Raw genomic sequence first — 26,990 nt, 5'->3', positions numbered from 1 at the left:
AGCTGGACCCACAGCTGGCTCCTTCCGGGGAGTAGCGCAGCGTTGAAACAGGTAGGCACTAGCTTGCTTTAGCTGGGCAGCACTGCTGATGGGACTTTCAAGAACACATCTGGAAGGGGATCTGTTCATGTGTTTGCGAAAGTGCCCCTTACTGTAATGAGAGGCCTGAAGCAGCGATTCCTTGGGCTTAACAGCTCTGGCCTCTGCTCCAGAGCGCATGCTCAGGGGGGTGCAGCTTACAGACTGAGGCCAATATACCGGGGCAGGGAAGCGTTTCTCCCTGGTCTGTAGCTGACTGGGGTCTATTGTCCTTCTCCATGAGGTACTTGCTTAGCCAAAGTTCCTTTCCCTCATGGGTTTGAAGAGATAAGGAGCAGCAGAACTGTATGTGGCAGAGACATGACCCTCCTCAAAGCAGTAAAGACAGAGCTGGCATTCATCACTAACTGAGACAGGACAGGAGACGGTTCTTAAACCTGGGGACTTTGGGCATAGTCCTTCTCTGCAAGAAGAGGATCTCCAAGGAAGGGAGAAACTAAAACTATACTAACCAGAATATAAAAATCACTAAAACACTAAGAATACTAACTACATACAATCATATTTACAGGTTTTGAAGACTATGTGAAGATAGCTTTGAATACAGAGGATTACCACTCAGGACACATAGCAGTAAGAAGGAATTGGAGAGGTGTCTATCCACAGTAGCCCTTATGGCCCTGGTATGGAGCATGAAAGGAACAACTGCACGGGTACAAACCAACGGACAATACTAGCTAGAAATCTCTGGTCTCAGGAACACAAGCACATGTGTACCCATGTGTGGAATACACACAGGAACCAGCACTAGAAGAAGAAACATTGGTTATGTGTCCCTATGATTTAGTCCAATATATCCTAGAAACACAGGTACCAGCAAAGAAATGACTACCTTAGGCTTTTGCTTCTGAATCTTTAGTATGTGGTCAGTTGACAATGCCACCATAAATTAATTATTCATGAAGCAGTAAGTTCACGTTATACTAATGTGTGTCTCAATTAGTGGGTGGCAATTCTGCTTCATTTGACCAGATACTTTGTCCAGCATGAGACAAACAACTGCTTGTCCTCATTGAAAGCTCTCACATGCAGCGTATGGGCGAGTTCCACCTTGTTCCCATCCCATCAGTTTTCCTAGTTTGAGATTTATATAGACAGACACATTTTGGGCTGCAGAAACATCAGTCCATAACAAATTTTAACTGTCACTCTAAAAACCTATGGTGTACAATGGAAAAATCAGCCTATAGAAGCAGGAATAATGCAGTTATATTTTCAATGCTACAGTTAAAAATGGTAATGCATGAACATAAATACACTTACAATATGGCTCACCTTGTATGATAGCAAATAAAATGCTTAACTGCTTACCTTGTCTGGATATTACTTGTACACTAAGCTGTACTGTTCCATCTGTCTTTACTCCTTGATCAAAGAGACTGCGATCTGGGTCCAGCTTTATACAAGGAGGAAATTTTTTTAAATTACTAGACTTATAAATTAAATGCTTTTATAAAGTTATCTTGTATATTCAGTTCAAAACTCTGTACATATATATCAGGGCATCCGAATACTTGAGTTCCTAACTGCAGCTATCAAATATTTTTAGTCTTAATCACCAACAGCGTGTGCAACACTGTATACAGTCATAGTATACATGCTCTTTATCCAGAGAAATTTCAAATCTAAAGAGGAAAAATTACTCCATTCTGATTAACAGTATCTCCAATTACAAAAATTTTAAAGGAACTTGTCAACCTCCAATCTGGTCAGTTTTAAAAGAAATTAGTTAAAAGCAGTTTGCTGCTGTGCAAGAGACCCCAAAAAACGCCACAGGGGAAACAGCGACGCCAACTATAAACAATGTACTGTCAAAATGCACAAAGTAAAAAAGAAAAACACTTCTCTCTCTAATCTTAGGTGGTAACTGCAACTATGCACAAAAGTGTGATTTTTTTTTAAGTTGACAGTATCCCTTTAACACAGATACTTAATACTATTTAATAGTCGCTCACGACATCAATCAAAGATAGTTGTCTAGACAGTCTTTGCTTTATGCCTCTGAAATACTACATCATGCCACATTGGCTGTGATTCTGATTAATTCTTTAATGCGTCTTTTACATGGACTTTAATACTTTTATTGTTACAGTACTATCTTCCTCTCTTGTACACAAACTTTCTACAGAAAGTCATTTATTTCACTCATCAGTATATAAAAAAAAGCAGTGTGTTATTGATCTGTTCAGTACAACAGAATTGAAAGTGACATTTCACTCCCCAGCCACTGTGTGGAACCAGCTGGGAGCTATTTCCATCAGATAGCCCTACCCTCTGTGTCCTCTGGGTAACAGCCCCAATCACTAATCAGTTATAATTGGTACTGGGAACCAGCTAGAGGCTGTTTCTATCAGGCCACAATCATAGACATCAACGAGACTACCTTCATTTCTGTTTTCACCTCTTTATTTCTTGCAGAGGCAAAAAATTTGCTCTTCCCCCAACTTCCATTTTTAGGTGTTGGTAAATTTTTTTTATATTCTGGGACATAACATTGTGAGGCCCACTACAAAGAAGCATTTCTACGTAAGGGAGTCATTAACTATGTTTTTGACTCTTGAGAGCCTTATCTTTCCCTTCCTCTTTTCATCATTATATCAAATAAGGGCATGTCTGCACTAGAACTGTGGCAGCTGCGCCAACAGTGATGGGAGAGGTCTTCCTGCCACTGTAGTTAATCCACTTCCCCGAAAAGGTAGTAGGTAGGTCATCTTCCATCTACCTGGTGATGTCTACATCAGGTGCTAGATCGGCTTCACTATGTTGCTCAGGGGTGTGAATTTCTCAACCCCCTGAGCAACACACCTATCTCAACCTAATTTTTAGTGTATACCTGGCCAAAGAGACAGAAAGGGAAAGAGGGAGTTGGTTTTTCACCACTGAGCTAATCAAAACCCCAAATGAGGCTGGGAGAAGATACATTCTTTTCATTCAGTGTCCTCCATGACTGCTTTCGGTTACGTCTGCTTTAGAAGCAATTACATTAGCAGAACATAAATACTATTCCAGATCTTCACTATATTCCACTCCCAACACTTTACTACAAGTGAATCTCTGCAGTAAGCTAGACTCTTCTTCAAACAACATACTACAGAGGTTTAAAAAAAAAAAAAACATTACAGATTTCTATGCAGGGAGTGACAGCAAGAGCGCTAACAGGATGACAAATATAATGATTGTAAGCCTAATAAAATCCTCCATGGTTAATTATAGTGATCAAATATTAAAGTTTGGGAGATTTGCAAATAGATCCTTATTAAGGATCTATCAGATAAACTGCATCCTTTTCAGCTTCATTAATTGGTACTTTAGATATACTGAAAGTCTACTGTAATCTTTTAAAAATACACTGTCAAACAAACTGTAACTCAGTGACTAGTCATTTTCACATCACAATAGGTCAATAATAGCATAACGAGGGAGGTCTGAAACAAAAATGTAATCTGCAGTTTTAGCAAATGTAACTTTTCAGTATTTCCTGAGCTCTGAGTAGCTACAGAAAGTCAGCTTTATAATCTGAGTTCTATCCTTTGGGCCTTTAGACCTTGGCAATATTTCCTGCTAAACTTAATTTACTTGAAAAATAAACTACATATATATTTTTGACTATGACAACGAAGCCTTTTTTTACTACCTCAGCTTCATAATAAAAAAAAAACTAGTCACTGAAGAATCTAATTCAGATGTCAATATATGATACATCTTTGTGTCCTGAATATAATATCTTGTCATAATTTTTCTAACAGATATTTCTAAATTTGATTTTTTATTATGCAAAGAATCTCTATGTTACACTCTTTGGCAACAACTCTAGCTAGAAGATAGCTATAGGAAAAAATTAGATAACTGTTCATTTTTGTGTATTTGTAGCAGGATCTGAATAAGGAAAAAAATGGAAAGAATTTAATATTCGCTATTCAATTCCTGTATTTTGTCTTTTGAAAAACTATACTCATTCTTCTGTAAACTTTAGAAAAAATAAAAAAAGTGACCTATCTCACAAAGAAACTCTGAAAAACGACAACTTCACCTACAACTGTTGCCTACAGCATTTTTGATCAACAACAAGGATAAGTTTCAGAGTGGTAGCCGTGTTAGTCTGTATCAGGAAAAAGAATGAGGAGTACTTGTGGCACCTTAGAGACTAACACATTTATTTGGGCATAAGCTTTCATGGGCTAAAACCCACTTCATCAGATGCATGCAGTGGAAAATACAGTAGGAAGATAGATAGATATACAGAGAACATGAAAAAACAGGTGTTGCCATACCAATTATAACGAGACTAATCAGTTAAGGTGGGCTATTATCAGCAGGAGGAAAAAAAAACTTTTGTAGTGGTAATCAGGCTATCCCATTTCCAACAGTTGACAAGAAGGTGTGAGTAACAGTAGGGGGAAAAATTAGCATGGGGAAATAGTTTTACTTTGTGTATGGATTGATACAAAATCCATGTTTTCTTTCTGGAAAAATAGGGACGTAACTTCTCATCACTAGGAATGTCACTCCTACAGAGTTTGTTAGCAGCTCCTATTCTACAGATGAAGAAATATATACACATACTGTAATAACATAAGAATGGCCATACTGGTTCAGACCAAAGGTCCATCTAGCCCAGTATCCTGTCTTCCGACAGTGGCCAATGCCAGGTGCCCCTGAGGGAATGAACAGAACAGGTAATCATCAAGTGATCCATCCCCTGTTGCCCACTCCCAGCTTCTGGCAGTGGAAGTTCCAGAACATAAGTTCTCATGTATGGTGAACAGTAACCATACATCAGGGCCAGCAAATATGGTACATACTTTCTTTTAAATCTCCCTGTTACTACCTAACCAGGGTTGAAGTAAAGTGATTTCAATGTATGCCAATAACCTTTCTGGCACTCTAGAGAATCTTTAAGTATTAACAAGAGGGGAAGGAAATTAGAAAGGTTACCAAGTCTTTATTTAATGGCTGTATTATTTAAGCTTTATAAAAATTATAATGAAATCAAATTGTATTGAAATAAAAAATCATCATCCAGGAAACCCTGCAGTAACCATCTATTTAAAAAAACATACATATTGTGATTTTTTAAAAAATGTTTTTGTACAGAACAATCTTTACAACTAGACCTGTAAAAATCAGAAAACACAAAACAATGCTGTGTAAAGCTCTTCTGGAACCAGCAAGTAGCCAGGGCTTCAGGGAACAGTCAATACACCTGACCTAAGATACACTAAGAATTATGTTCCAAGGTACGATCTGTACTTCCAAATTATGTTTATTTCCCCCCCCCCCAAAATTGACAAGACATTCTGCTACTGAGATACATTTCTGATACGAACCCTAGAAGTTTCCCAGTTTTATTTGCAGTAAATCAGTAATTAGTGGGCACATATTATAAACAGTTTTAAGTTGATGAGGCTGGCATTTGTAAGATTAGACTCTTAACTGTAAACAATTTAGCAAACTGAAGAGTGAGACCCCCTATATAAAGATCAAAGTGGAGGAAAGGGACTGAATATACGGAACTAGTCCCAGAGTACAGTTTGAACCCTCAGAAGAAGTTTTTCAACCCTCCTTGATTTACCTGGATATCTTGCAGGCAGATTTCATGTGCATCCAAGGAACACTGAAGTCTTGGTTCCAACAACTTCTTAAGATTTCCAACTGGTTCATTGATGTCAATAGCCTGACTCACAAATTCTGCTGTGGTGTACGTCTGCTCAACGATGCTTAAACACCAAAGGATCAAAGAATTGATCATTAACCGAATGTTAACAAAACAGCTTTGAAAATGCACTAGCTGTGTGTTCTCCTATGGTAATAAAAGCTATAGCTAGGTTAAAACAAATTGGAGATAAGCTATGCAAAAGTGAATGCTGATGCCAGAAATTTTAAGTTTATTGAATTTTAAGTTTATTGAAAGCCCTACTGAGGGTATGCCTACACAGCCAGCAGCAGCAAGCTTGGGTCAACAGACACAAGCTTGCAGCACTCAAGTTAAGGGCTCTAAAAACAGCTGTAGACAGCTCTTTGAAGTTGCAGCTGGGGCTAGAGCTCTGACTCTGAAGACTAGGCATCGAGAGGGTGGGGTAATCAGATGTTTTTACTCGATGACACTCTGGTCTTTTTTTCCCCAAGTGGTTCCATTTAATTTAAATCCAGCAATGTGTGAATAGTTAGAACTACAAGTCATTTAAAAGACACTCTGATTTGCACGTTTGGACTTGTCTTACATTTATATTCCATCTCAAACAGCTTGTTGCTATTCCTTAAAACTGGGCACCAGCTATTTTTGAATTTTAAAAAAATCATAATTAAGCAGTTTTTAAGCTACTGATATCTTTTTGTGAATAGTACTTAGTCAACTGCAATGTTTCTGAATACGTGATTTTTGAGATAAGAATTTTAAAAGGATTTTTTTTTAAATTGTGTCACTTATCGAATGTCTGTGTTCTTCTATTTGTCCAAATGTATCCCATCACAATTAAAATCTGAAACAAACATTAAAATTGGCAGGTGCAAGATGCAACTGTTAGAGGCAAAAATAGTAAAATGTTTAAATAAAAATCTGCCATTTCTGAAAACAAGAATTCTGCCAATAAAAACGGGAAAAACAAAACCAAACCAAACCCCAAACATGGTGACTAAAAAAATCATGTACACAAGTCAAAAGGAATAGAAATAGTCACTTCCTGCACTCTCCAAAGGTCACCAAACAGCATAACTAAGTGAGGAACAGAATTTAAATGACTTGTCAATAGTTAAGTAGGAGATTTGGGAAAATCACGGGAACAGAACCCTGATCTCAGAAATGCTAGGACAATACAACTCACTGACTGAATTTATTTTCCAAATCTCTAATTAGTTAGAAAAATTTTAAAATGAGGATAATGCTTGCTCACTTCTGTATTCATTCCCCCAAATGAAAAAGAACTAGATGAGTGCAAAGAAACTAGGTAATGCGTTTGGAAATGCCAACATTTTTCAGATGGGCTAACACAGGACCCATCCTGAAGGCCGCTCTGTGTAGGTAGATCGCTGCACCCACAAACAGCCCCTATCCTTTTATTTGATTTTTTAAAAATGTTTATATGTATATTTCCAGACAAACAAAAGGAAAACGAACAGACTTAGGGGGCAAAAGTCAAGACACTAAGAAATACCAAAAAATCTCCTTGTTCAAAAACCCACTTAAAGGATTCTCACTCTAAATATCACCATTTACAAAACCCAAGTACTTAAAAGCAAGGAAGTGAAATAGTTAATGACATAAATCTTACACTGCCCATGTCAACATTTCACTTTCTTCATAAAAATGCAGATTTTATCACAAAACAAACTTTATTCCAATTTAAAATACTGCTCTTTTATCAGTAATAAACAAACACAAAATCTTTCCTAAAACAAGTTTTATGTTTAGATGGCACTATGATCAGCCACATATAAAAGTCCACATATATTCTAAGATAAAAATATGTATGTATCAAAAATCATTTCATGTGCTAGAGTTAAGACTGTTACATTGTGATAAAATAGGTATTTCTTTATATCCAAGGACTGGACAATCCAGGTAAATAGATTATCACAAGGATGTGTAATCAATGGTTACCCAGGACTATATAATTACCTGACAATTTGAAATTATTAGCATCTTGTTTGACTTTGAAAACCCTTTTGGTATCCAAGGAACTCCTGTAGAATATTAACAAACTTGGGTATTTGTTGTGATGGTGACACTGCAGTTAACGTAATGAAAATGTATGCCCATAACGAGATTCCTTCTCTCTACTCTACTCGCAACAGCAAGCAGAATGCTCTGCTGACTCCCCTTTAAACAGAAAAGGGATGGAATGTTGGAATCAGAAGATTCCGTGGCAGTTGGAAAATAAAGAGAAAGTGGACCCTCCCCGCCCCCAACACACACACACACCTTCCTGGTCATGGGAGAGCGAGGGGATGAAGTGTTAACAGGAGCTGGGCAGAGCACAACAGCAATACAGCACCAGGGAAGTGATGGTGAACTGGAGAAAGGGAAGAAACTGACAGACTAGGGAAACAGAAAGAGCTGCGAAATCCACCCGGCAGGTAGGAATGACTCTGGCATCACCTGGAACTGGGGAAGGAGTTGAATTGTTGCCATCTTTTGTTAAATAATTTTTTCTCTTTGATTCTCCAAGAAATCTGTGAGGAAATAATTAGTCCTGGGAGGGATAAATGGGGTTCAGTGCAATAGCATTCAGGCATTTATACAGAGCACTGCAGTGACTCACTGGCAGCCACAGCTTCCAGAGCAGGGCACACATGCGTATCCAGCCTCATTGTGGTGCAAGTCTAAAAGTTAGCATATAGTAAGGACAGACAGCAGGATAAAGCAGGCACTTCGCTAGGAATATTAGTCAATGAAGGAAAGAAAATGATTATAGTACAGAGCAGGTAGAAAAATTTCACTCTACGTTTTCATATTAAGAATGGGTCAAACTCCATGCACACTGCAGATAATATAAAAGGATACAGAAGTTTGCATGCTACAAGGAGAAATCTGAAGAGTGACCTTGGTTTTGTCATCTACTTTTAAAGCTATGTTGACCCAGACACCTCATTAAATGGTATGGAGTTCCGATCCTAAGGAGAGCTTTGAAGGGCTGGCTTATACACAGAGGAAGCTGTGACAGTACCTCCCATAAGGCTTTATGGAAATATGCTTAGAATGTGTTTTATGCTACATATGCCATGTAACATATCTCTATAAAGGTTATGATCTACTGAATGTATTAATCCTATTTGTATGCATGTATCATTTTTGTATTCGAAGTTATGAATGTTGGCTGTGTACGGGCTTGATTTCTAAATAACTGTAGTACAGCATTTGGTCAGTTCCTGGAGAAAGGAATGTTGAAATTAAGTACCTACTTAAGAAACACTTAAAGTACAATGGATCTTGGAATGCTCCAATCCACATAAGAACTCTACTTGAGGAAGTTCAAGATAGCATGTAAACAATGGATGCTACCTGTAAAAACAGTGAGTCATGCATGGACATGTGACTTGCCCAGGTGACTCCTAAACTCCATCTTGGAGCTGGACTTTGCATACAAGTGAGGAGGGGGTCTCCACCCACAAGAGAAAGTCTATTTAAACCCCTGGGAGACCCCTCCATTTTGTCTTCAGCTGGCTAAAGAAAGAGCCTCTCCACCCCCCAGGATACTTGAAAGAAACTGGAACAAAGGACAGTGTGCAAGGGGTGTGAGTGATTGCTAGACCCAGGCTAAAAGGAGATTAGTCCAGGGGTAGGCAACCTATGGCACATGTGCCTAAGGCGGCACGCGAGCTGATTTTCAGTGGCACTCGCACTGCCCGGGTCCTGGCCACCGGCCCGGGGGGCTCTACATTTTAATTTAATTTTAAATGAAGCTTCTTAAACATTTAAAAAAATGTTATTTACTTTACATACAACAATAGTTTAGCTATATATTATATACTTATAGAAAGAGACCTTCTAAAAACGTTAAAATGTATGACTGGCATGCGAAACCTTAAATTAGAGTGAATAAATGAAGACTCAACACACCTCTTCTGAAAGGTTGCCGACCCCTGGATTAGTCTGTAAAAGGAAACATTCTGGAACTGGTGAGGATCTTATCTGTATTTAGTTTGATTAGACATAGATTTGCACATTTTATTTTATTTTGCTTGGTGACTTACTTTGTTCTGTTACTATTTGGAACCACTGAAATCCTACTTTCTGTATTTAATAAAATCACTTTTTATTTATTAATTGATCCAGAGTATGCATTAATACCTGGGGGAGCAAACAGCCGTGCATATCTCTCTATCAGTGTTACAGAGGGCGAACAATTTATGAGTTTACCCTGCATAAGTTTTATACAGGGTAAAATGGATTTATTTGGGTTAAGGACCCCATTGGGAATTGGGCATTTGAGTGTTAAAGACAGGAACACTTCTGTTAGCTGCTTTCAGGTAAACCTGCAGCTTTGGGGCAAGTAATTCAGACCTTGGGTCTTTGTTGGAGCAGACAGGAGTGTTTGGCTCAACAAGACAGGGTGCTGGGGATGTCATGGATATTATCTTCCCCCTCGGTTCTAGTTACAAACTGCTTTGGTTTACATCCCTTTGATGGGAAAAGTGATGGCAGAAAGTTGGAATCAGAAGTTTCTATAGCACTTGGGAATGGCAGCTAGAGAAGAACATAGTGATTTAATGGCTGTACACATGCTGCAGAATTCACAAACATGCTCCTAGGGAGTTGTCAAGGTAGTGAGAGTGAAGTGAAGGAAAGGAAAGGAAGAGAAGAAACTAACAGAACCAGAGTAAAAGGAGCAGACAAAGAAAAAAATGACTGAGAAAACACAAACAATGCAGACCCATCATACACTGTAGTCAGGGTATTGAAAGTCTTAATTGCTGCTTGACGATTTGTTTAGTTCTAAAAGTGATTTCCATTTCTACAATAAGTTGGTTTTTACTACAATCATTTAGTTTGACAAAGAGTAAATGACCTAAAGGAAAATAGCATAGAAGAAATATTTACAGAATGTGCTAAGAGGATTAGAAATGGCAGTCACAACAATTAACAACAGGATACTATGGGTCATCCTAAGCAAGTTACATCTTTTGTGTTACGGCTTCCTTTCGGCATAGTAAAACAACTTTTTTCCATTAGTCTGATTTTCCTATGTCCAGGCCAAAAGCACTAGATCTTTATGGATAGAAATTCCATGCTTAAAAAAATAAAAGCATAGCAGTAGGAATATACTACCAACCACTTGACCAGGATGGTAACGGTGACTGTGAAATACTCAGGGAGATTAGAAAGGCTACAAAACCAGAAAACTCATTAATAATGGGAGATTTCAACTATCCCCATATTGACTGGGTACATCACCTCAGGTTGGGATATAGAGCTAAAATTTCTACACACCATTAATGACTGCTTCTTGGAGCAGCTAGTCTTGGAACCTACAAGGGGAGAGACAATGGTTGATTTAGTCCTAAGTGGCGCACAGGATCTGAGCCCAAGAAGCAAATATAGCTGAACTGCTTGGTTAACAGCAGCCATAGTGTAATTCAATTCAACATCCTTATAGAGGGGAAAATACCAAAGAAATGTACCACAGCAGCATATAACTTTAAAAAGAGGAAATACACAAATATGAGAAAGTTAAACAGAAATTAAAAAGGAAAGGTCAAGAATGAAATGCCTGCAAACTGCATGGAAACTATTTAAAAACACCATAATAAGGACTCAAACTAAATGTATCCCCCTACCCACCCCAGAAACAAAAACAAAAACAGTAAGAGAACCAAAAAAAAACCAAAAAACAAAACAAAACAAAAAAACCCAAAATGCCACCATGCCTAAATAACAGAGTAAAAGAGGAGGTTAGAAACAAAAAGACATGATTTAAAAATTGGAAGTCAAATCATACTGAGGAAAACAGAAAGGGGCATAAACTCTGGCAAGTCAAGTGTAAAAGCATGATCTAAAAAATAAAAAAGAAGTCATAAAAAATGGAAACTAGGTCAGATTACTAAGGATGAATATAGGCAAACAACACAGGAATGCAGGGGCAAGATTAGACTGGCAAAGGCACAAAATGAGCTCAAACTAGCTATGGGAATAAAGGGAAACAAGAAGACTTTTTATCAATACATTAGAAGCAAGAGGAAGACCAAGCACAGGACTGCTCAGTGAGGAGGGAGAAACAGTAACGGGAAACTTGGAAATGGCAGAGATGCTTAATGACTTCTTTGTTTCAGTCTTCACTGAGAATGCCTAACATAGTGAATACTTATGGGAAGGGGGTAGGTTTAGAAGATAAAATAAAAGAACAAGCTAAAAATCACTAGAAAAGTTAGATGCCTGCAAGTCACCAGGGCCTGATGAAATGCATCCTAGAATACTCAAGGAGCTAATAGAGGAGGTATCTGAGCCTCTAGCTATTATCTTTGGAAAATCATGGGAGACGAGAGAGATTCCAGAAGACTGGAAAAGGGCAAATATAGTGCCCATCTATCAAAAGGGAAATAAAAACAACCCAGGAAACTACAGACCAGTTAGTTTAACTTCTGTGCCAGGGAGGATAATGGAGCAAGTAATTAAGGAAATCATCTGCAAACACTTGGAAGGTGGTAAGGTGATAGGGAATAGCCAGCATGGATTTGTAAAGAACAAATCATGTCAAACCAATCTGATAGCTTTCTTTGATAGGATAACGAGTCTTGTGGATAAGGGAGAAGCGGTGGATGTGGTATACCTAGACTTTAGTAAGGCATTTGATACAGTCTCGCATGATATTCTTACCGATAAACTAGGCAAATACAACTTAGATGGGGCTACTATAAGGTGGGTGCATAACTGGTTGGATAACTGTACTCAGAGAGTAGTTATTAATGGTTCCCAATCCTGCTGGAAAGGTATAACAAGTGGGGTTCCGCAGGGGTCTGTTTTGGGACCGGGTCTGTTCAATATCTTCATCAACGACTCAGACGTTGGCATAGAAAGTACGCTTATTAAGTTTGCAGATGATACCAAACTGGGAGGGATTGCAACTGCTTTGGAGGACAGGGTCATAATTCAAAATGATCTGGACAAATTGGAGAAATGGTCTGAGGTAAACCGGATGAAGTTTAATAAAGACAAATGCAAAGTGCTCCACTTAGGAAGAAACAATCAGTTTCACACATACAGAATGGGAAGAGACTGTCTAGGAAGGAGTACAGCAGAAAGGGATCTAGGGGTTATAGTGGACCACAAGCTAAATATGAGTCAACAGTGTGATGCTGTTGCAAAAAAAGCAAACGTGATTCTGGGATGCATTAACAGGTGTGTTGTGAGCAAGACATGAGAAGTCATTCTTCCGCTCTACTCTGCACTGGTTAGGCCTCAACTGGAGTATTGTGTCCAGTTCTGGGCACCACATTTCAAGAAAGATGTGGAGAAATTGGAGAGGGTCCAGAGAAGAGCAACAAGAATGATTAAAGGTCTTGAGAACATGACCTACGAAGGAAGGCTGAAAGAATTGGGTTTGTTTAGTTTGGAAAAGAGAAGACTGAGAGGGGACATGATAGCAGTTTTCAGGTATCTAAAAGGGTGTCATCAGGAGGAGGGAGAAAACTTGTTTACCTTAGCCTCTAATGACAGAACAAGAAGCAATGGACTTAAACTGCAGCAAGGGAGATTTAGGTTGGACATTAGAAAAAAGTTCCTAACTGTCAGGGTGGTTAAACACTGGAATAAATTGCCTAGGGAGGTTGTGGAATCTCCATCTCTGGAGATATTTAAGAGTAGGTTAGATAAATGTCTATCAGGGATGGTCTAGACAGTATTTGGTCCTGCCATGAGGGCAGGGGACTGGACTTGATGACCTCTCGAGGTCCCTTCCAGTCCTAGAGACTATGAATACAAGCCAAAGAATTTGAACAGCAACTAGCAAAAGACACAAAAACTAACAGCAAAATAGGAACCTCAGAAGTAGGAAGCCTGCCAAACAATCAGTGGGGACACTGGATACTCAAAGTGCTCAAGGAACACTCAAGAAAGACAAGGCGACTGCAGAGAACATAAATGAATTCTTTGCACTGGTCTTCCCTGCAGAGAATTCGAGGGAGAGTCCCACACCTGAGCCATTCTTTTTAGATGACATAGCTGAGGAACTGTCCCAGATTGAGGGGTCAATAGAGATCGTTTTGGAACAAACTGATAAACAGTAATAAGTCACCAGGACCAGATGGTTCTGAAGGAACTCAAATATGAAATAGTAAAACTACCAATTGCAGGATATGAATCAGCCTCTGTACCAGATGTCTGCAGGATAGCTAATGCAACACCAATTTTTAAAAAAGGCTCCATATGCAACCCTGACAATTACAAGCTGGTAAACCCAACTTAATTAACTGGCAAATTGGTTGAAACTATAATGAAGAACAGAATTATCGGACACACAGATGAACATGGTATGTTGGGGAAGAGTCAACACTGGTAAAGGGAAATCATGCCTCACCGTTCTATTAGAAGAACCCTTTGAGGGTGTCAACAAACGTGGACAAGGATGATCCAGTGAATATTGTGTATTTGAATTTTCAGAAAGCCCTTGACAAGGTCCCTCACCTGGGGCTCTTAAGCAAAGTAAACAGTCATGGGATAAGAGGGAAGGTCCTCTCATGGATCAGTAAATGGTTAAAAGACAGGAAACAAAAGGTAGGAATAAACTGTCAGTTTTCACAGTGTAGAGAGGTAAATATCAGGGGGGTTCACCAAACTGTAATGGGATCAGTCCTGTTCAACATTTTCGTAATTGATCTCGGAAAAGGGGTGAAGAGTGAGATGGCAAAGTTTGCAGACGATACAAAAAAATCACTCAAGATAGTTAAGTCCAAAGCTGACTAAGAAGAGTTACAACAGGATCTCAGTAAACTGGGTGACTGGGCAACAAAATGGCATATGAAATTCAATGTTGATAAATGCAAAGTAATAACAAGGGAAAACATAAGCCCAACTATACATATAAAATGATGGTCTATATTAGCTGTTACCACTCAAAAAATGGAACTTGGAGTCATCGTGGACAGTTATTTGAAAACATCTGCTCAATGTGAAGCAATGGTCAAAAAAGCTTACAATGTTAGGAACCATTAGAAAAGGAATAATAGTAAGATAGGAAATATCATAATGCCACTAAATAAACCCATGATACACCCAGACTTTGAATACAGCATGCAATTCTGGTTGACCCATATCAAAAAAGATATATTAGAACTGGAAAAAAGGACAGAGAAAGGCAACAAAAATGATTAAGAGTATGGAATAGCTTCCATCTGAGGAGAGGTTAAAAAGACTGGGATTGTACAGCTTAGAAAAAGAGATGACTAAGTGGGAATATGATAGAGGTCCATAAAATTATGAATACTGTGGAGAAAGTCAATAGGGAAGTGTTTTTTTACCCCTTCACTTAACACAAGAACCAGGGGGTCACTGAATGAAATTAATAGGCAGCAGGTTTAAAATAAACAAAAGGGAGTACTTCTTCATGCAATGCACAGTCAACATGTGGAACTCATTGCCACAGGATGTGGTAAAGTCAAAAAATAGGGGCTCAAAAAAGAATTAGATAAGTTCATGGAGGACGGATCCATCAAAGACTAGTAGCCAGGATGGTCAGGGACAACCTCATGCTCTGGGTGTCTATAAGTCTGAATGGTAGAAGATGGGACTGGACAACTGGGGATGGATCACTTGATAATTGCCCTGGTCTGTTCATTCCTTCTGAAGCAATTGGCACTGGCTATTGTTGGGCTAGATGGACTATTGGTCTGAATCAATATGGCCATTCTTATGTTCTTAAATAAGAGCTCAGTCTTTTCCCCACTGAATACAATGACAAGACAGACTGATTTCTATAGGAGCAGGACCTAAATACTAAATCTGATAAAAACTGTAAACTATTTTCAGCTCAAGCGACACAAGTAGTAAGCAATACTGATCGATCGTAAGCACATACCTTTCTTCAGTGCACTCCTGTTTCTCAGTCCCATCAATTTCTATTTCTATCAGCTCCTCTGCATCTCTTTTAGTCATGGCTAAAAAGTCTCAAAAACAGGTCTGCAAAAGAAAAATTGTTAAAGTAGTTTCATGAATTATAGGGAAGCAAAATTTGAGCATTATAGTTTCACATAAAAATAATTTGTTAATTCCATATATTTTTTACCAAAAATGTTTTCAGCTGCAAACTCTAAAGCCAATTACACAGCTCTAAAATGGAAGGGTGCTGCAGAAATCATGAAGCAGTTGACAATGCTTGTTCTGGCAAATGGAAGTAGTAAGTTGATAGTTTTGTTTTTTTCTGGGAGGAGGCAAATTCAGGAATTTAAACAGACATATAGGTGCAGAAATCATACATCCTGAGGTAGCTTTTGTTCTCTTCCTTTGGAGGCTTCTACATTTACTGGATGCTGTATGAACTGGTCAGGTTTACCTTTCATTGGATGATAACATTTAAATTTCAAATTGTTTTAAAAATAGTTGAGAGATTTTGCTGTCCCATTTATATTACATACTGTCCTCTGAAGAAATATGAAAGCTGTTGACAGCTATAAAACTTTTCCTAAAAACATATTGTATTAAATATGTTATCTATTTCTGTTATTTTTTAAAATCACGTTGCATCTTATAGGTGAATGTATTCAGTATTACTCTACAAAACACCTAATAAACAAAAGATTTTACATCTGAGGTCTCTTATTTCTCACCAAGTTCAATGATCAATGCATGTAGATGAAAATGCATCTGGTACGGTCACCTAATTTGTGCAGTATGTTAGTGTCAAACTATTCTTTTGGGCAGTTTTTCTTATTTATCATTTTTAATCTTTCTCCAAAATGAGGACAGCATTAGATTAATGGCCAAAGAATTTAAAACTTATTTTTATCTTTACCTTAAATCCATCTAAGAGCTGCAGAATTCAGCAGCTGGCTTGTTAAGCAGCATTTCTTTTTGTGAGCACATCAAACGTGAACTCAACCTGCCTAGATCATAGTCCATTGGCTTCTTCATTTTTAAGATTTTGTTTGACTTGTAAAACCCTAAATGGCCTGGGACCTAGCTATCCAAGAGACTTCTTCTGTCACTGTGATCCATTGCCAGAGTTGTGGAAAGCAGAGGCTCCTAAGCTAGACAATGCCCCCACCGCCCACTGGTACAAGAGAGAGGAGGCTGCTAGCAGGGTGTCCTGTAACCGCTTAGTTAACCTCCAGGACACACTTCAAGGCCTCTCTTTTTTTCCACAGAACATAAAGATTTACAGAGATGGGCATGGCTGGGTAGTGATAGGAAGATGACCAGTAATTTGGGGCGTGGGGGGGATTGCATTTGTCTTATGCTGCAACCCACTTATTGTGATCAATGGGTAATTGCTGTAGTCTGTCTGTGTTAGTGAAGTATACTTTAAGAAACTGTCAAGGGCCCCAAGGCTTGGCATTAGGTGCGCTTCTGTTTATAATAAAAAAAAATCAGACCAAATGGTGCTCCAATCATAACTAGAGCCTCTTCTTAGTGCTATTTGAATATAAGTATTGAAATAAGGATACAAATACAAACAAGTAATTGTGAAACAGACTAGTGTGAATGTTTCTGTGCCTAATAACTGTGAGCAGAGAACAAAGTAACCAATTGATTCCCTCTACTATATAGGCCATGAATCTCTAGCAGCACATTACCTTAAATATTTACATAGATTGGAAACAATGGATGTGAAAGGGTACAATCAAACTGAAATCCAAGTAATTTTTTAGTTAACATTAACTCTGTGCCTTTGGTTGCCTGGGCCAGTCTTTGTGGTCTTGCTGTCATATTTTACTGCGCTTTAAAATTTTTCCTCTTCTAGTACTGGCACACAAAAAAACAAGTGTGAATGGGGAAAAGTGACTACCTAGTGCATACCAATGGAAATTGACTATAAAACGAAGTACTGGTTAAAGCACACAAGAATGAAGCAAAACAGAAACCAACAACCAACATTTTGCATTTGTTCCGTTACACTGATCTCATGATTCACTTGTAACTAAAGTCAGAACAAAACATTTTAAGAGGCCGTCCCAGAAAACAGGCATCAATTACTAAGCAGAACTATGAGATTTACAGCAGCGTCCACGGCGGACACAACTGCGCACGCTGCGCCGAAAACCACCACCACCACGGGCAATCTCCACACTTTCCCCTGTATGACTGAACCGACACCGCGCGGGGCGGAGAGCTGCCGGGCGCCCGCCGGCGGGCTCGGGCCTTTGATGTAGCTGGGAGGGAGCCAGCGAGAGCTCGGGGTGGGGATTTGGACAATGGACTCCCGGGGGGCCGCGGGGCCGCCAGCCAGGCCCAGTAGCTGCGACAGCAGCCAGGCCTCCCCCTGTCTGGGGGGAGGGGGGGGTTTCCCGGGCAATTGGCTGGGAGCATCAGGCCTCCCCCGGCGCCCCACAGCCGCCATGTGACGGGCCTGCGGCAGCGGGCAACGCTGCGCCCTGGGGATGCCCTCGCCCCCCCGGGACTGCACAGAGCCCGCCAGGGGAGGCTGCTCCCGGCCCCTCGCCCCTGGCCCCGCCGCCTCCCTCCTTGTTGTTTGAACCCGAAACGGAAATGAGACTCGCTGCGCCGGGGAGAAACGGAAACAAAACACGAGCCGCAGCCAGGCCCGAGCCCCCCTCCCCCGGATACGGAGAGCGGCGCTTCCCGCCCGCCCACCCGCCCCTCCCTCGGGCGCCCCGGGCCCCCCGGCCCGCTCGCCTCACTCACCCGCCGCAGAAACTCCCGCCCCGACCGGAGCGGCCCGCACGAGTCCCCCGCGCCCCGCTCGCTAGCGGCGGCTCTGCAGGGTCCTTGCGCCGCCTCCCGAGCGCCGCGCTGAAGGGAGCGGAACGCGCCGAGGATTGGGCGGCGAGGCCTGTGCAGGGCCCAGGCGAGGCGGGAGCGCGAACACAACCACCCCCCCCACCCCCGACACGGGCAAGGACTACAACTCCCGGCATCCCCCACGGCGCCACCTGCCTCCCGCCAATCAGCGGGCGCAGGAGGCGGGACTTGGCGGAGACCTAACGGCCGGGTTAATGGCCCAGGTTTCTCCGGCTCGGAAGTAGATCTGCTCATTTCCGGTGGTGAGTGGTTAGCGGTGCTGCTGCTGGCGGTGGCGGCGGCGGCTCGGGCTTGTTATTGGCTCGTTCTGTCGGCGCGCGGCGGCTCTAGGTCCGTGTCTGACGGGCGGGGCGGGCACGCGAGGAGCGCGGTCCCCAGAGTTCTCTGCCCCCGGGGCGGGCTTCCCAGGGTGCACCGCGCGCTGGGCCCGGTGCCGTGACCCCCCCCCCAAGGTGACCGGAGCCGGAGCCAGGCAGAGGGACCCCGCCGCCGCCCCCTGTAACGCGCCGCGGCCGCCGCTGGGTCGGGGGGAGGGGGCTGCGGTCGGGCAGGGAGCGGATGCCGCGGCGCCCCCCGTGCGGGGCAGGGGGCTCCCCCCGGCTCCCCCCGCCCGGCGCCGGGTCTGGCCGCTCGGGGACGAAATTCCCTGCGGCCGGGCCACGGGCTCGCCTCGGCCTCCGGCCCCGCCACCCCCGGCCCTTCCCGGGGCCGGGCCACCCCGTGTCTCCCCGGCAGCGCCAGATCCCTGGCCCCGAGCGGGGCTGGCCCCGGCCTGCTCGTCCCCTGCGCCCGCTCGGCTGCGTGGGCGCAGTAGCCGGTTCCCCGGGGTAACCGGGATCGGCGACGGGTTTAAACTACCGGTTCGCGTCTAGACAGGCAGCGCCCCACAGGGAGCCGGGTCCGGGCGGGGTTGGGGGTAGTTACCTGTTGGGCCAAGTACAAAACTCCTCCTTCACGGCTTTCCCTGCAGACTCTGCCTTTTAACTTTGAGATGGTTGAGAAGGTCATTGAAAATCTTTCCTTTTTATTACTAATTCACTTACAAATACAAACACAAAACCTGGCTTGTAGTCATATGAATATGATCCATGTAAATGTCAGTCAGTGTTGTCAGATTTTCTTAAAAGGTTCATTGATTGTTGGTTTAAAGATCACACGTTTCTGACTTAGTATAGCACAGTATTTTTATGAAAACAAATAATACAGATTTGCTAGCTTACTTTTCATCCCTGTTGTATTCTCAGTGAAAACTACCTACTTTCTAATCAGCTTTATTTCTGTCTCTGAATTAGTATGCCTTGTGCCAAATGAATACTTAAATGCAGTTATCTTTGCTAAGCACTACAAATAAAAATGACCAGTTCATTTTGTTAGCATTTTGTTATACTTTTTTATTCAGACAATTAATGTGGAAGAAATGTGAATCGTAGGTCAAATGAGGATACGTTCTACCAAAAGTATATTTCTTGGGTATAGCAAAATTGTCACTCTTTCATTTAAAAATTTTGGACTATTTATTTCTCTTGGTGTTTCCTTGCATTTAATAATGTTCACATTTTTAACTGATCTACTTTTTTTCTTTTTGCAAATGTAAAGTACAGAAAAAAATGCAAGAAACTGCTAACTTAATGCATTCTGTTTGTTTCTAGCTGAAACCCTCTGCGAATTCATCATGATTCTCCAACAGCTATTCAGGTTTTCCTCCATTTTCCGCTCTGCCATCTCAATACACTTGCGTAGGAACATTGGCCTTTCTGCTATAGTGTTTAATAAGGCGAAGGAACTTGATCCAGTTCAGAAGCTCTTTATAGACAAGATCAGAGAATACAACATGAAGAGCCAGTAAGTTATTGGAATGTAATTCAGTGTATTGAGTGAAAAAGTTTAATATGAAACTTTTAGCAGACATTAATATGGGATTATTCCTCATAATTAGGCCTTTTAGGTCTGCACTCTGAGTGCAGAGCCTGTAGCTTCAGCATGGAAAGGCCCCAAGAACTGACCTAGCACAAATTCTAGTCAATGGTTCTTCCACTTCTGAAGCCCAGAGGAAGGTGGGCTAGGAAATAATTCCTTATTTTGCAACTGTAATCCCAGGTGTTAAAGGGTGTATCCGTGCTTCACGGAGGAATGTTACAAAAATATTCTTTCATGAAATGTTAGAATTACAAACAGAAATGCAGTCCTTCAGGACTAACAAGGTCAGGTTGTTGCTCCTCATCCCTACTGCAACCTGCGCCGTCTTTCCTGACTTGTACATGGTCCTCACGTTCCATGTGCTGATGGCAATCCTTCTGGTTGCAAGAAGGGTAATCGGCTTAGTGGCTTCCTCGCGGCTTTCACCGCCCAGCGTCATGCGTCTTCGAGTTGAAGACCCTTCTTTTTCCAGGATAAAAGCCTCTGTTATCTCTATTGTTGGCGTTTCTGTAGCAAATTGATTTTTTACGGGGTGGGGTTGCTAGCCCCACGCCCAACCCTCCTCCTTTACCCTGACTTGGGACAGGCAGATGGCCCCAAAGGACCACTCTGGTGGAGTTTTCAGGACTAACACTTGATACATAATTTGCAAGAAAAAATTATCTAGAACACCTCAATAAAAAGAAAGTTCAGACTTAAGTCTTTACTAGTTACTGTGTTTATTATTACAATTGACTTTGTCCATATTACCCTCATATACAACTATATAAAAGTAGTAAGGGAGTATTGAACAGTAGCCATAAAACTTTGAGTGTTGGCTTAGTTATCCAAAATGTGAACAGATAACGGGTCCTTTGCAAACACTGACTGCTTTTCCTTTTTTTTACTGACCTCAAATAATTACATTTATTCTTTCCAAAACCTAAATGTAAGAATTGAATAAATCCACCTAGAAATAGTGGGCCATAAAATCATATAAAAATAAAATTTTATATTTGAATATCAACATTTTGAGAGAATCTCTGTGATTTAAATATCTCCAGTTACTCACCTATCAAGAAACCTTTTTATTCATGTTACCTGTAGGAAGATTTTGCATTAACAAAAAATTCTGAAACAACAAATTTCAATTTTATTAGAAGTATTTAGCAAAACAAAAGCTGTTTAATGGTGTAAGAGATGTTCAGTATGTTTAAAAGAGGGCTGGTTGCAGTCAAGCTAAAGAGTTAACTGGCTAGAATCTCACTGGCAATAGACTTTGGATTGTTTTTAGATTTAATAAAATTTTCCTAGTCTGTGACGAAACCCATTCAATTTAATAAATGCTGTAATGCTAGCATTTTGTACAAAATCTCTCAAACTTATCAGTGTACTGATTCTGCTACTTCCGTAGTACGTTCTGTAGCAGTGATTCACAAACTTTTTGCTAAGGTGACCCACCAACTACTTCCGGCTTGGCTTGCCATCCAAGCCCCCTGTCCAGCTCTCACTCTTTCAGCTCTGCCCCCGTCTGCCGCCCCAGCTATCCCCGTTCTCCCTGCAACTGAGCAAGGGCCAGGATTGTTACCAGGCTGCTGTCTGCTCACTAGCTGCTGCTGTCTGGATCCTGCTCTCATTTCACCTGGATTGCAGGCAGCAGCATGTGGAGTGGGATCCAGGCAGTTGCAATCTAGAGGAAGTGGCTGCAGCCAGTGAGTGGACAGACAGCAGCCTGATAGCGATTGTGGCCTGGCCATGGGGGGAGAGGGGCTGGTTGGGGGCCAGAGTTGGAAGATTGGCAGGAAAGGTCACGGTGCCTCCCATCCATCAAGGGTTGGGACCCACCGTTTGGGAACTGGTGTTCTGAAGTTACAATTTCATTTAAAACAGACTCTTGGCTCAAATGTGTCAGTCAGCTTGAAGACCTTTTTATTGCAGAATTGCTTAATGAAACATTAGGAGTGAAATGTGGTGCAGAGCTGGAAGTAAGAATCCATTTCACAGATTAGACTTTTTCAAAAGAAAGATGATCATGGAGATACAAGTGAAAGAACATTGCTACTGCACTCCTATTGTTAGCCTCTCCCAGCCAAAATATCAGTAGGAAAAAAAATGTCCAATACGTGTCCTCTTTGGTGATGATGATGAAAAGAGGGGAATAAAAAAGAGCATATGTGTACCAAACTATCAGTTGTCCTAGCTTTGAGATGGGGAAAGGAAAATATCCTTTTAAAATAGAAATTCCTCCATATGGAGGATGAGTCATGCCGTAGGGGATTCTCTAGGGGTGGACTTAGAGAAATAACTAAAATGAGAAACCTTCCCGGGGGGGGCGGGGGGGGGAATACTGTGATGGAGGAAGTTGTTCTTGGAGAATTAAGAGAAATTGTCCACAACTGATTTAGCTACAGTTGCTGTAGAGCTCTTAAAGCTGCAGTTGGCACCAGATAAGTATTGCATTAGGTAAATTTGTGTTCTTTTCATGTTTGTCTACTAAAATTAAAACTTAGGTGTAGCTATTCTTACTGTCTGTGGGTAGTTTTTGATTCTTACTGGATTGAAGAGCTCTTTGCATTCGTACAATCTTTTTCTAATTATTCTATACTCTTGTGGTTTTTAGACTGTAAACTGATCAGTGCAGCAACAATTTCCTCATTCTCTTTACTGTAGTGAGGACAGCATCTGCACTAAAGCAATATTTAAGGGCAGAATAAGGTTAATGGAATTCATTGATCTGGTTTGTATTAACACTACCACTAAATTTCATAGTATTTTTCTCCTAATGGTTTTTACATATGGGTGGGAAATTATCAAGTTTTGTAACAAAAGGTATCAAATCTGTATTGAAGCTGGTGGAAAAGCATCAATATTTCCATGTTTAGATGTCTCAAACATGACTTCAGGTTTCAGAGTGGTAGCCGTGTTACGAAAGCTTATACCTAAATAAATTTGTTAGTGTCTAAGGTGCCACAAGTACTCCTCGTTGTTTTTGCTAAAACATGAATTGTTAGCTATGAAACACAGAACTTGTGGACAAAGAGTTGTAGAAATGTGACACTCATATGTACAGGACTCAATTTTAAATGATAACGGTCAGTAAATGTCAATTGCAGCAGACATACTGAAACAAGACGCAGAAATATAACAGTAACAGTCTGTGTGCCTGCAGGGATCTGGTGTCACTGGCCCCACTGTCAAAGATGCCCCCTGCAGCCTTGCTGTCAGTGCTACTCTAGCCCTACCTCTTCTTAGTGTCCCACAACTGTAAAAATAAAAAGTTAATTGAAAAAAATCTTAAATAAAATTTTTCACAATTAGGCCTGGCAGAATTCAATTATTTTTCTATCTACAAATAACTATCCTTTTTAGAAAATGCAAAGGAATGAGTGAATTTGTTTCTTTATGTAATCATTCTTTAGACTGGGATTTTCAAGGGGACTTAAGGGAGTTAGTCACCCAACTCTAGTTGAAAGTCACTGAAATTGGATTCCTAATACCTCTAAGCCCCTTTTAAAACTTAGAAAATAGTTTAAGATCTGCTAAAAAAAAAATTGTTTTTGGTAAATATTATAAAATGATGTTTTAACTGAGGGATTTTACTCCTATTTAAAATTATTATAACGTGAGTTCATGTGTAATGACTAAACTACATATATTTAGTATTGTCACTATACATAAATCTTAAATCTGAGAGAGTTGGTATTGCACTGGGGGAAAACATGGATTTTCAAATTGAGAAACTAGTTGTTGGTTATAAGAATGTGTTTGTAACATAACACCCATAATTGATGCTTCACTTTGGTATTAAACATTGTTTTCCATTAAGTAGTCTGTAGGGCTGCTCTTGTGTGCAGTTTTGTAGACTAGGAAATACATCCCTGATTGTGGCAAGTTACCTGTATACTAGGCACTTCTTCACCTCGTTCTACTGGTATTAATGTTCTTACTAAAGAACTTGGTTTGAAGTTGATCTTTGCTTTCAGCAAATTAGCCTCAAAAATAATAGTAGCATGTTTCAAGGAAGTTTTGTCTAGGTATTTTAAAGGCTTAAGAACAGAATTATGCCTTGTTGCCAAGTCTCCATTCACAGTCACTTAGAAAAAATGCAACTTGATAATTGGATTGTAGAATTTACACTATTAAAGCAACGTTGGCTAATATTTGTAGAAATATGCTTCTTATTTTTCCATTTTAAACCCTCCTTTAGCTTTAGTTAAGCTAAAATGTCTGATTTCAAATGCCAGAAGGGAAAAATGTACCCCCTGGTATGCTCTCTACCTCTGGTTTTTCAAAATATTTAAATTGCTTTACTTATTTGGGGGGTGTATAGCCATTTATCTTACTCTTTAGATTAGGCCCTTAAATGATAAAATTGCTGTGTAAAATGTTTAGAATCAATTTTCATTGGACATTTTCTGCATTTAGGAAAGCTGGTGGTCCAGCTGATGTCAGCCCTGAATACCAGAAAGACATGACTGAAGAAATTGCCAAAATTCAGCGGTTGTATGGTGGGGGAGACCTGACCAAATTTCCAGACTTCAAATTTGAGGGTGAGTCCCCAGCCTTTGTTTGTTTATTCTTGCATTATAAGTGTGAAAGTGAGAGGATGAATAGTGGAATATAGAACCTTTGTGACCAGAGACCTGGAGGTAAATCAGCCATGTGGTCCAGGGAGAGAGCAGGACTCTGTTGCTCTTGGAGATGGTATATGTGCAGTCTGGTCGGCAAATAGGAACTTTGTGGCAGCAGTGTATGCTTGGTATCACTTAAGGCTCCTGCAACAATTGTTCCTGCTGTTGAGGACATATTTGGCCACACTTTCCATTCCTGAGACCTGAACTGAGCCTTGGTCAAGTGCACAGTGTGTGCCTGCTGCCAGGCACCAGGTGGCACAACATTGCTGTTTGCTAAGAGCTGTCACTTGACAATCTTGAGACCTGGGTGGTTTGGCACAGACATCTGCACGTTAATTAACTTCAGAGGATTGTGGCTGTGAGGGTTCAGTCTGAAAATTCCACCAGAGAGGCACCAACAGCAGAGGTGTTGTAACTAGTGTCACACAACAGCTACTTTAAAGGATAAAGGTGAGTAGTGAAGTCACTGCCAAATCCACCAGAAGACTTCTGTCATCTGCCATCCTCCATGGACTCCACAGTGATCTAAGGGGATAGGAAGATCAGAAATCCGTATATGAGGACTAGGTCCCCTGTGCCTGGAACTTCATTCTGTCAGTTGTTTGGCGGGCAGGTACTGCATGGGGTGGACCCAGACAATTAATTAGTTCAGGAGTTCCCCCTTAGTTACATGAAATACTGCTGTGAGAGTTGCTATTTTCTGAACTATCCCTTCCTCATACAGTCAAGTGAGTAACTTTCTTACCTGCTGACTCATTTTCTTAGTACAGACAAAGTAATCAAAATGTCTTTAGCATAAGGCGGTCTCTTCCAGTTTTGAGTCATTTAGGATTAAATTTCCCTTGTGGCTTAAATTATACTATATCATAATGTGGAGTCTTTTCTCCAGGAAAGAACTAATTTTTCTCATTCACCTAGTCTGTGTACTATTTTAAAGTCTCATATCTTAACTTTACTGCTCATTATGTTTTTTTATGAGAGTCAATGGTAGGTAGCAAGATTTTTCTCTCTTTGCTGGTAAAACTGGTAGTACCCCATTAATGAACTAGTTGCAAACTAATTAGCAGTAAGTTACCTTCGCCATAGGTAAACATCAAATGCATATAGGAGGAGATACATGATCGCTGATTCTAAGGAAATATTGCATATTCATGAAGAAACTCTTTTAAAAAACTTGTGCTAAATGTCCCTTTGTTTCCCCCACCCATTTATGGCATGTTTGCAAAATTAGCTGTAGATCACTAAAAGTAGTAAATGGGTCCATGGTTTATATTCTTCTAGAACCTGAAGTTGATCTATGAGCAGTATTTGGAACTTGAGCATCTTAACATGAAACTAATACAACATTTTTTCTTCCTAGAGCCCAACTTTGAAGAGCCTCAAAAATGATGTGGTTGACGTCTGCATTCCAAGCACTGGTGTCATCTTTTTCATGGGGTTGTTAAATAGGCCAGCAGTTGTAATTTAATGTGGAGTTTCACTTTCAAATACTTGTTTGACTTCTGAACTCAATACAGTACAAGTACAACATGATCCTTGTGAACTGCCATATTCATAAAATTCACTTTTGGAAATCAAATCTAAAGTGCTTAGTCTTTTATCCAGTGTTTAAACACTATTTACTGAGATGACATTTCAGTATCCAGATAAAACCAAATGACCACTTAAGTGCAAAATACAGTTAGTTAATAATAGCTTTCCTTTTGAAAAGAACTGTACTTCCCTAAATTTTAATCATGTCACTGAAATCTTATAATACAATAAAGCCTGCAAGTGTGGCATTATTGTATGCATGTGATCATGCTATGCTACATTATTGCAATAATAAAATTTTATTTAGACATATCCAGGAACTCAAACATTACAGCTCATGCCACATCCTCCAGTTGTGCAAAGCCCATGGGCTGAAGTGGACTGACTTTTATATAATTTTGGTGCACCAGGACATTCTTGCA

The 26,990-nt window shown here is 40.6% G+C and overlaps 2 protein-coding genes across 7 annotated transcripts in view; one reads left to right on the top strand and one right to left on the bottom strand.

Moving 5' to 3' along the window:
* The window catches only part of GABPA (GA binding protein transcription factor subunit alpha), a 54,312-nt gene extending 35,746 nt beyond the window's left edge, over positions 1-18,566 (bottom strand). Inside the window, exons 1-4 of one of the 3 annotated variants that reach the window (XM_045002215.1) lie at positions 18,389-18,566; positions 15,606-15,706; positions 5,672-5,816; positions 1,411-1,495 (exon numbers count right to left, since the gene is read on the bottom strand). In XM_045002215.1, coding sequence (XP_044858150.1) covers positions 1,411-1,495; positions 5,672-5,816; positions 15,606-15,682 — 307 coding nt within the window. In that variant the 5' untranslated portion in view covers positions 15,683-15,706; positions 18,389-18,566. Of the gene's footprint in view, positions 1-1,410; positions 1,496-5,671; positions 5,817-15,605; positions 15,707-16,538; positions 17,305-18,388 lie in introns of those variants that run through there. The other 2 variants (XM_045002213.1, XM_045002214.1) reach the window with 2 other exon arrangements.
* Positions 8,000-26,614, top strand: ATP5PF (ATP synthase peripheral stalk subunit F6). 4 transcript variants are annotated; one of them, XM_045002219.1, is made up of 4 exons: positions 8,000-8,172; positions 20,155-20,347; positions 24,827-24,951; positions 26,396-26,614. In XM_045002219.1, exons 2-4 carry the CDS (start codon positions 20,178-20,180, stop codon positions 26,422-26,424), a joined length of 324 nt encoding a protein of 107 aa, XP_044858154.1. In that variant the 5' UTR covers positions 8,000-8,172; positions 20,155-20,177; the 3' UTR covers positions 26,425-26,614. The 4 variants fall into 4 exon arrangements, with proteins under 4 accessions (XP_044858154.1, XP_044858152.1, XP_044858153.1 ...); XM_045002217.1 differs by lacking the exon at positions 8,000-8,172 and adding an exon at positions 18,570-18,747; XM_045002218.1 differs by lacking the exon at positions 8,000-8,172 and adding an exon at positions 18,733-18,835.
* The last annotated feature ends 376 nt before the right edge of the window (positions 26,615-26,990 follow it).

This window comes from Mauremys mutica, chromosome 1 (genome assembly GCF_020497125.1).
Source record: "Mauremys mutica isolate MM-2020 ecotype Southern chromosome 1, ASM2049712v1, whole genome shotgun sequence".
NCBI lineage: Eukaryota > Metazoa > Chordata > Testudines > Geoemydidae > Mauremys > Mauremys mutica.
This window is presented reverse-complemented; position numbering and strand designations above follow the sequence as displayed.

Coding starts and splice junctions, on each gene's coding strand:
- ATP5PF (XM_045002219.1), top strand. CDS start 20,178: ATGATTCTCCAACAGCTATTCAGGTTTTCCTCCATTTTCCGCTCTGCC. Junction 20,348..24,826: donor GAATACAACATGAAGAGCCA/GTAAGTTATTGG, acceptor TTCTGCATTTAG/GAAAGCTGGTGGTCCAGCTG. Junction 24,952..26,395: donor TCCAGACTTCAAATTTGAGG/GTGAGTCCCCAG, acceptor TTTTCTTCCTAG/AGCCCAACTTTGAAGAGCCT.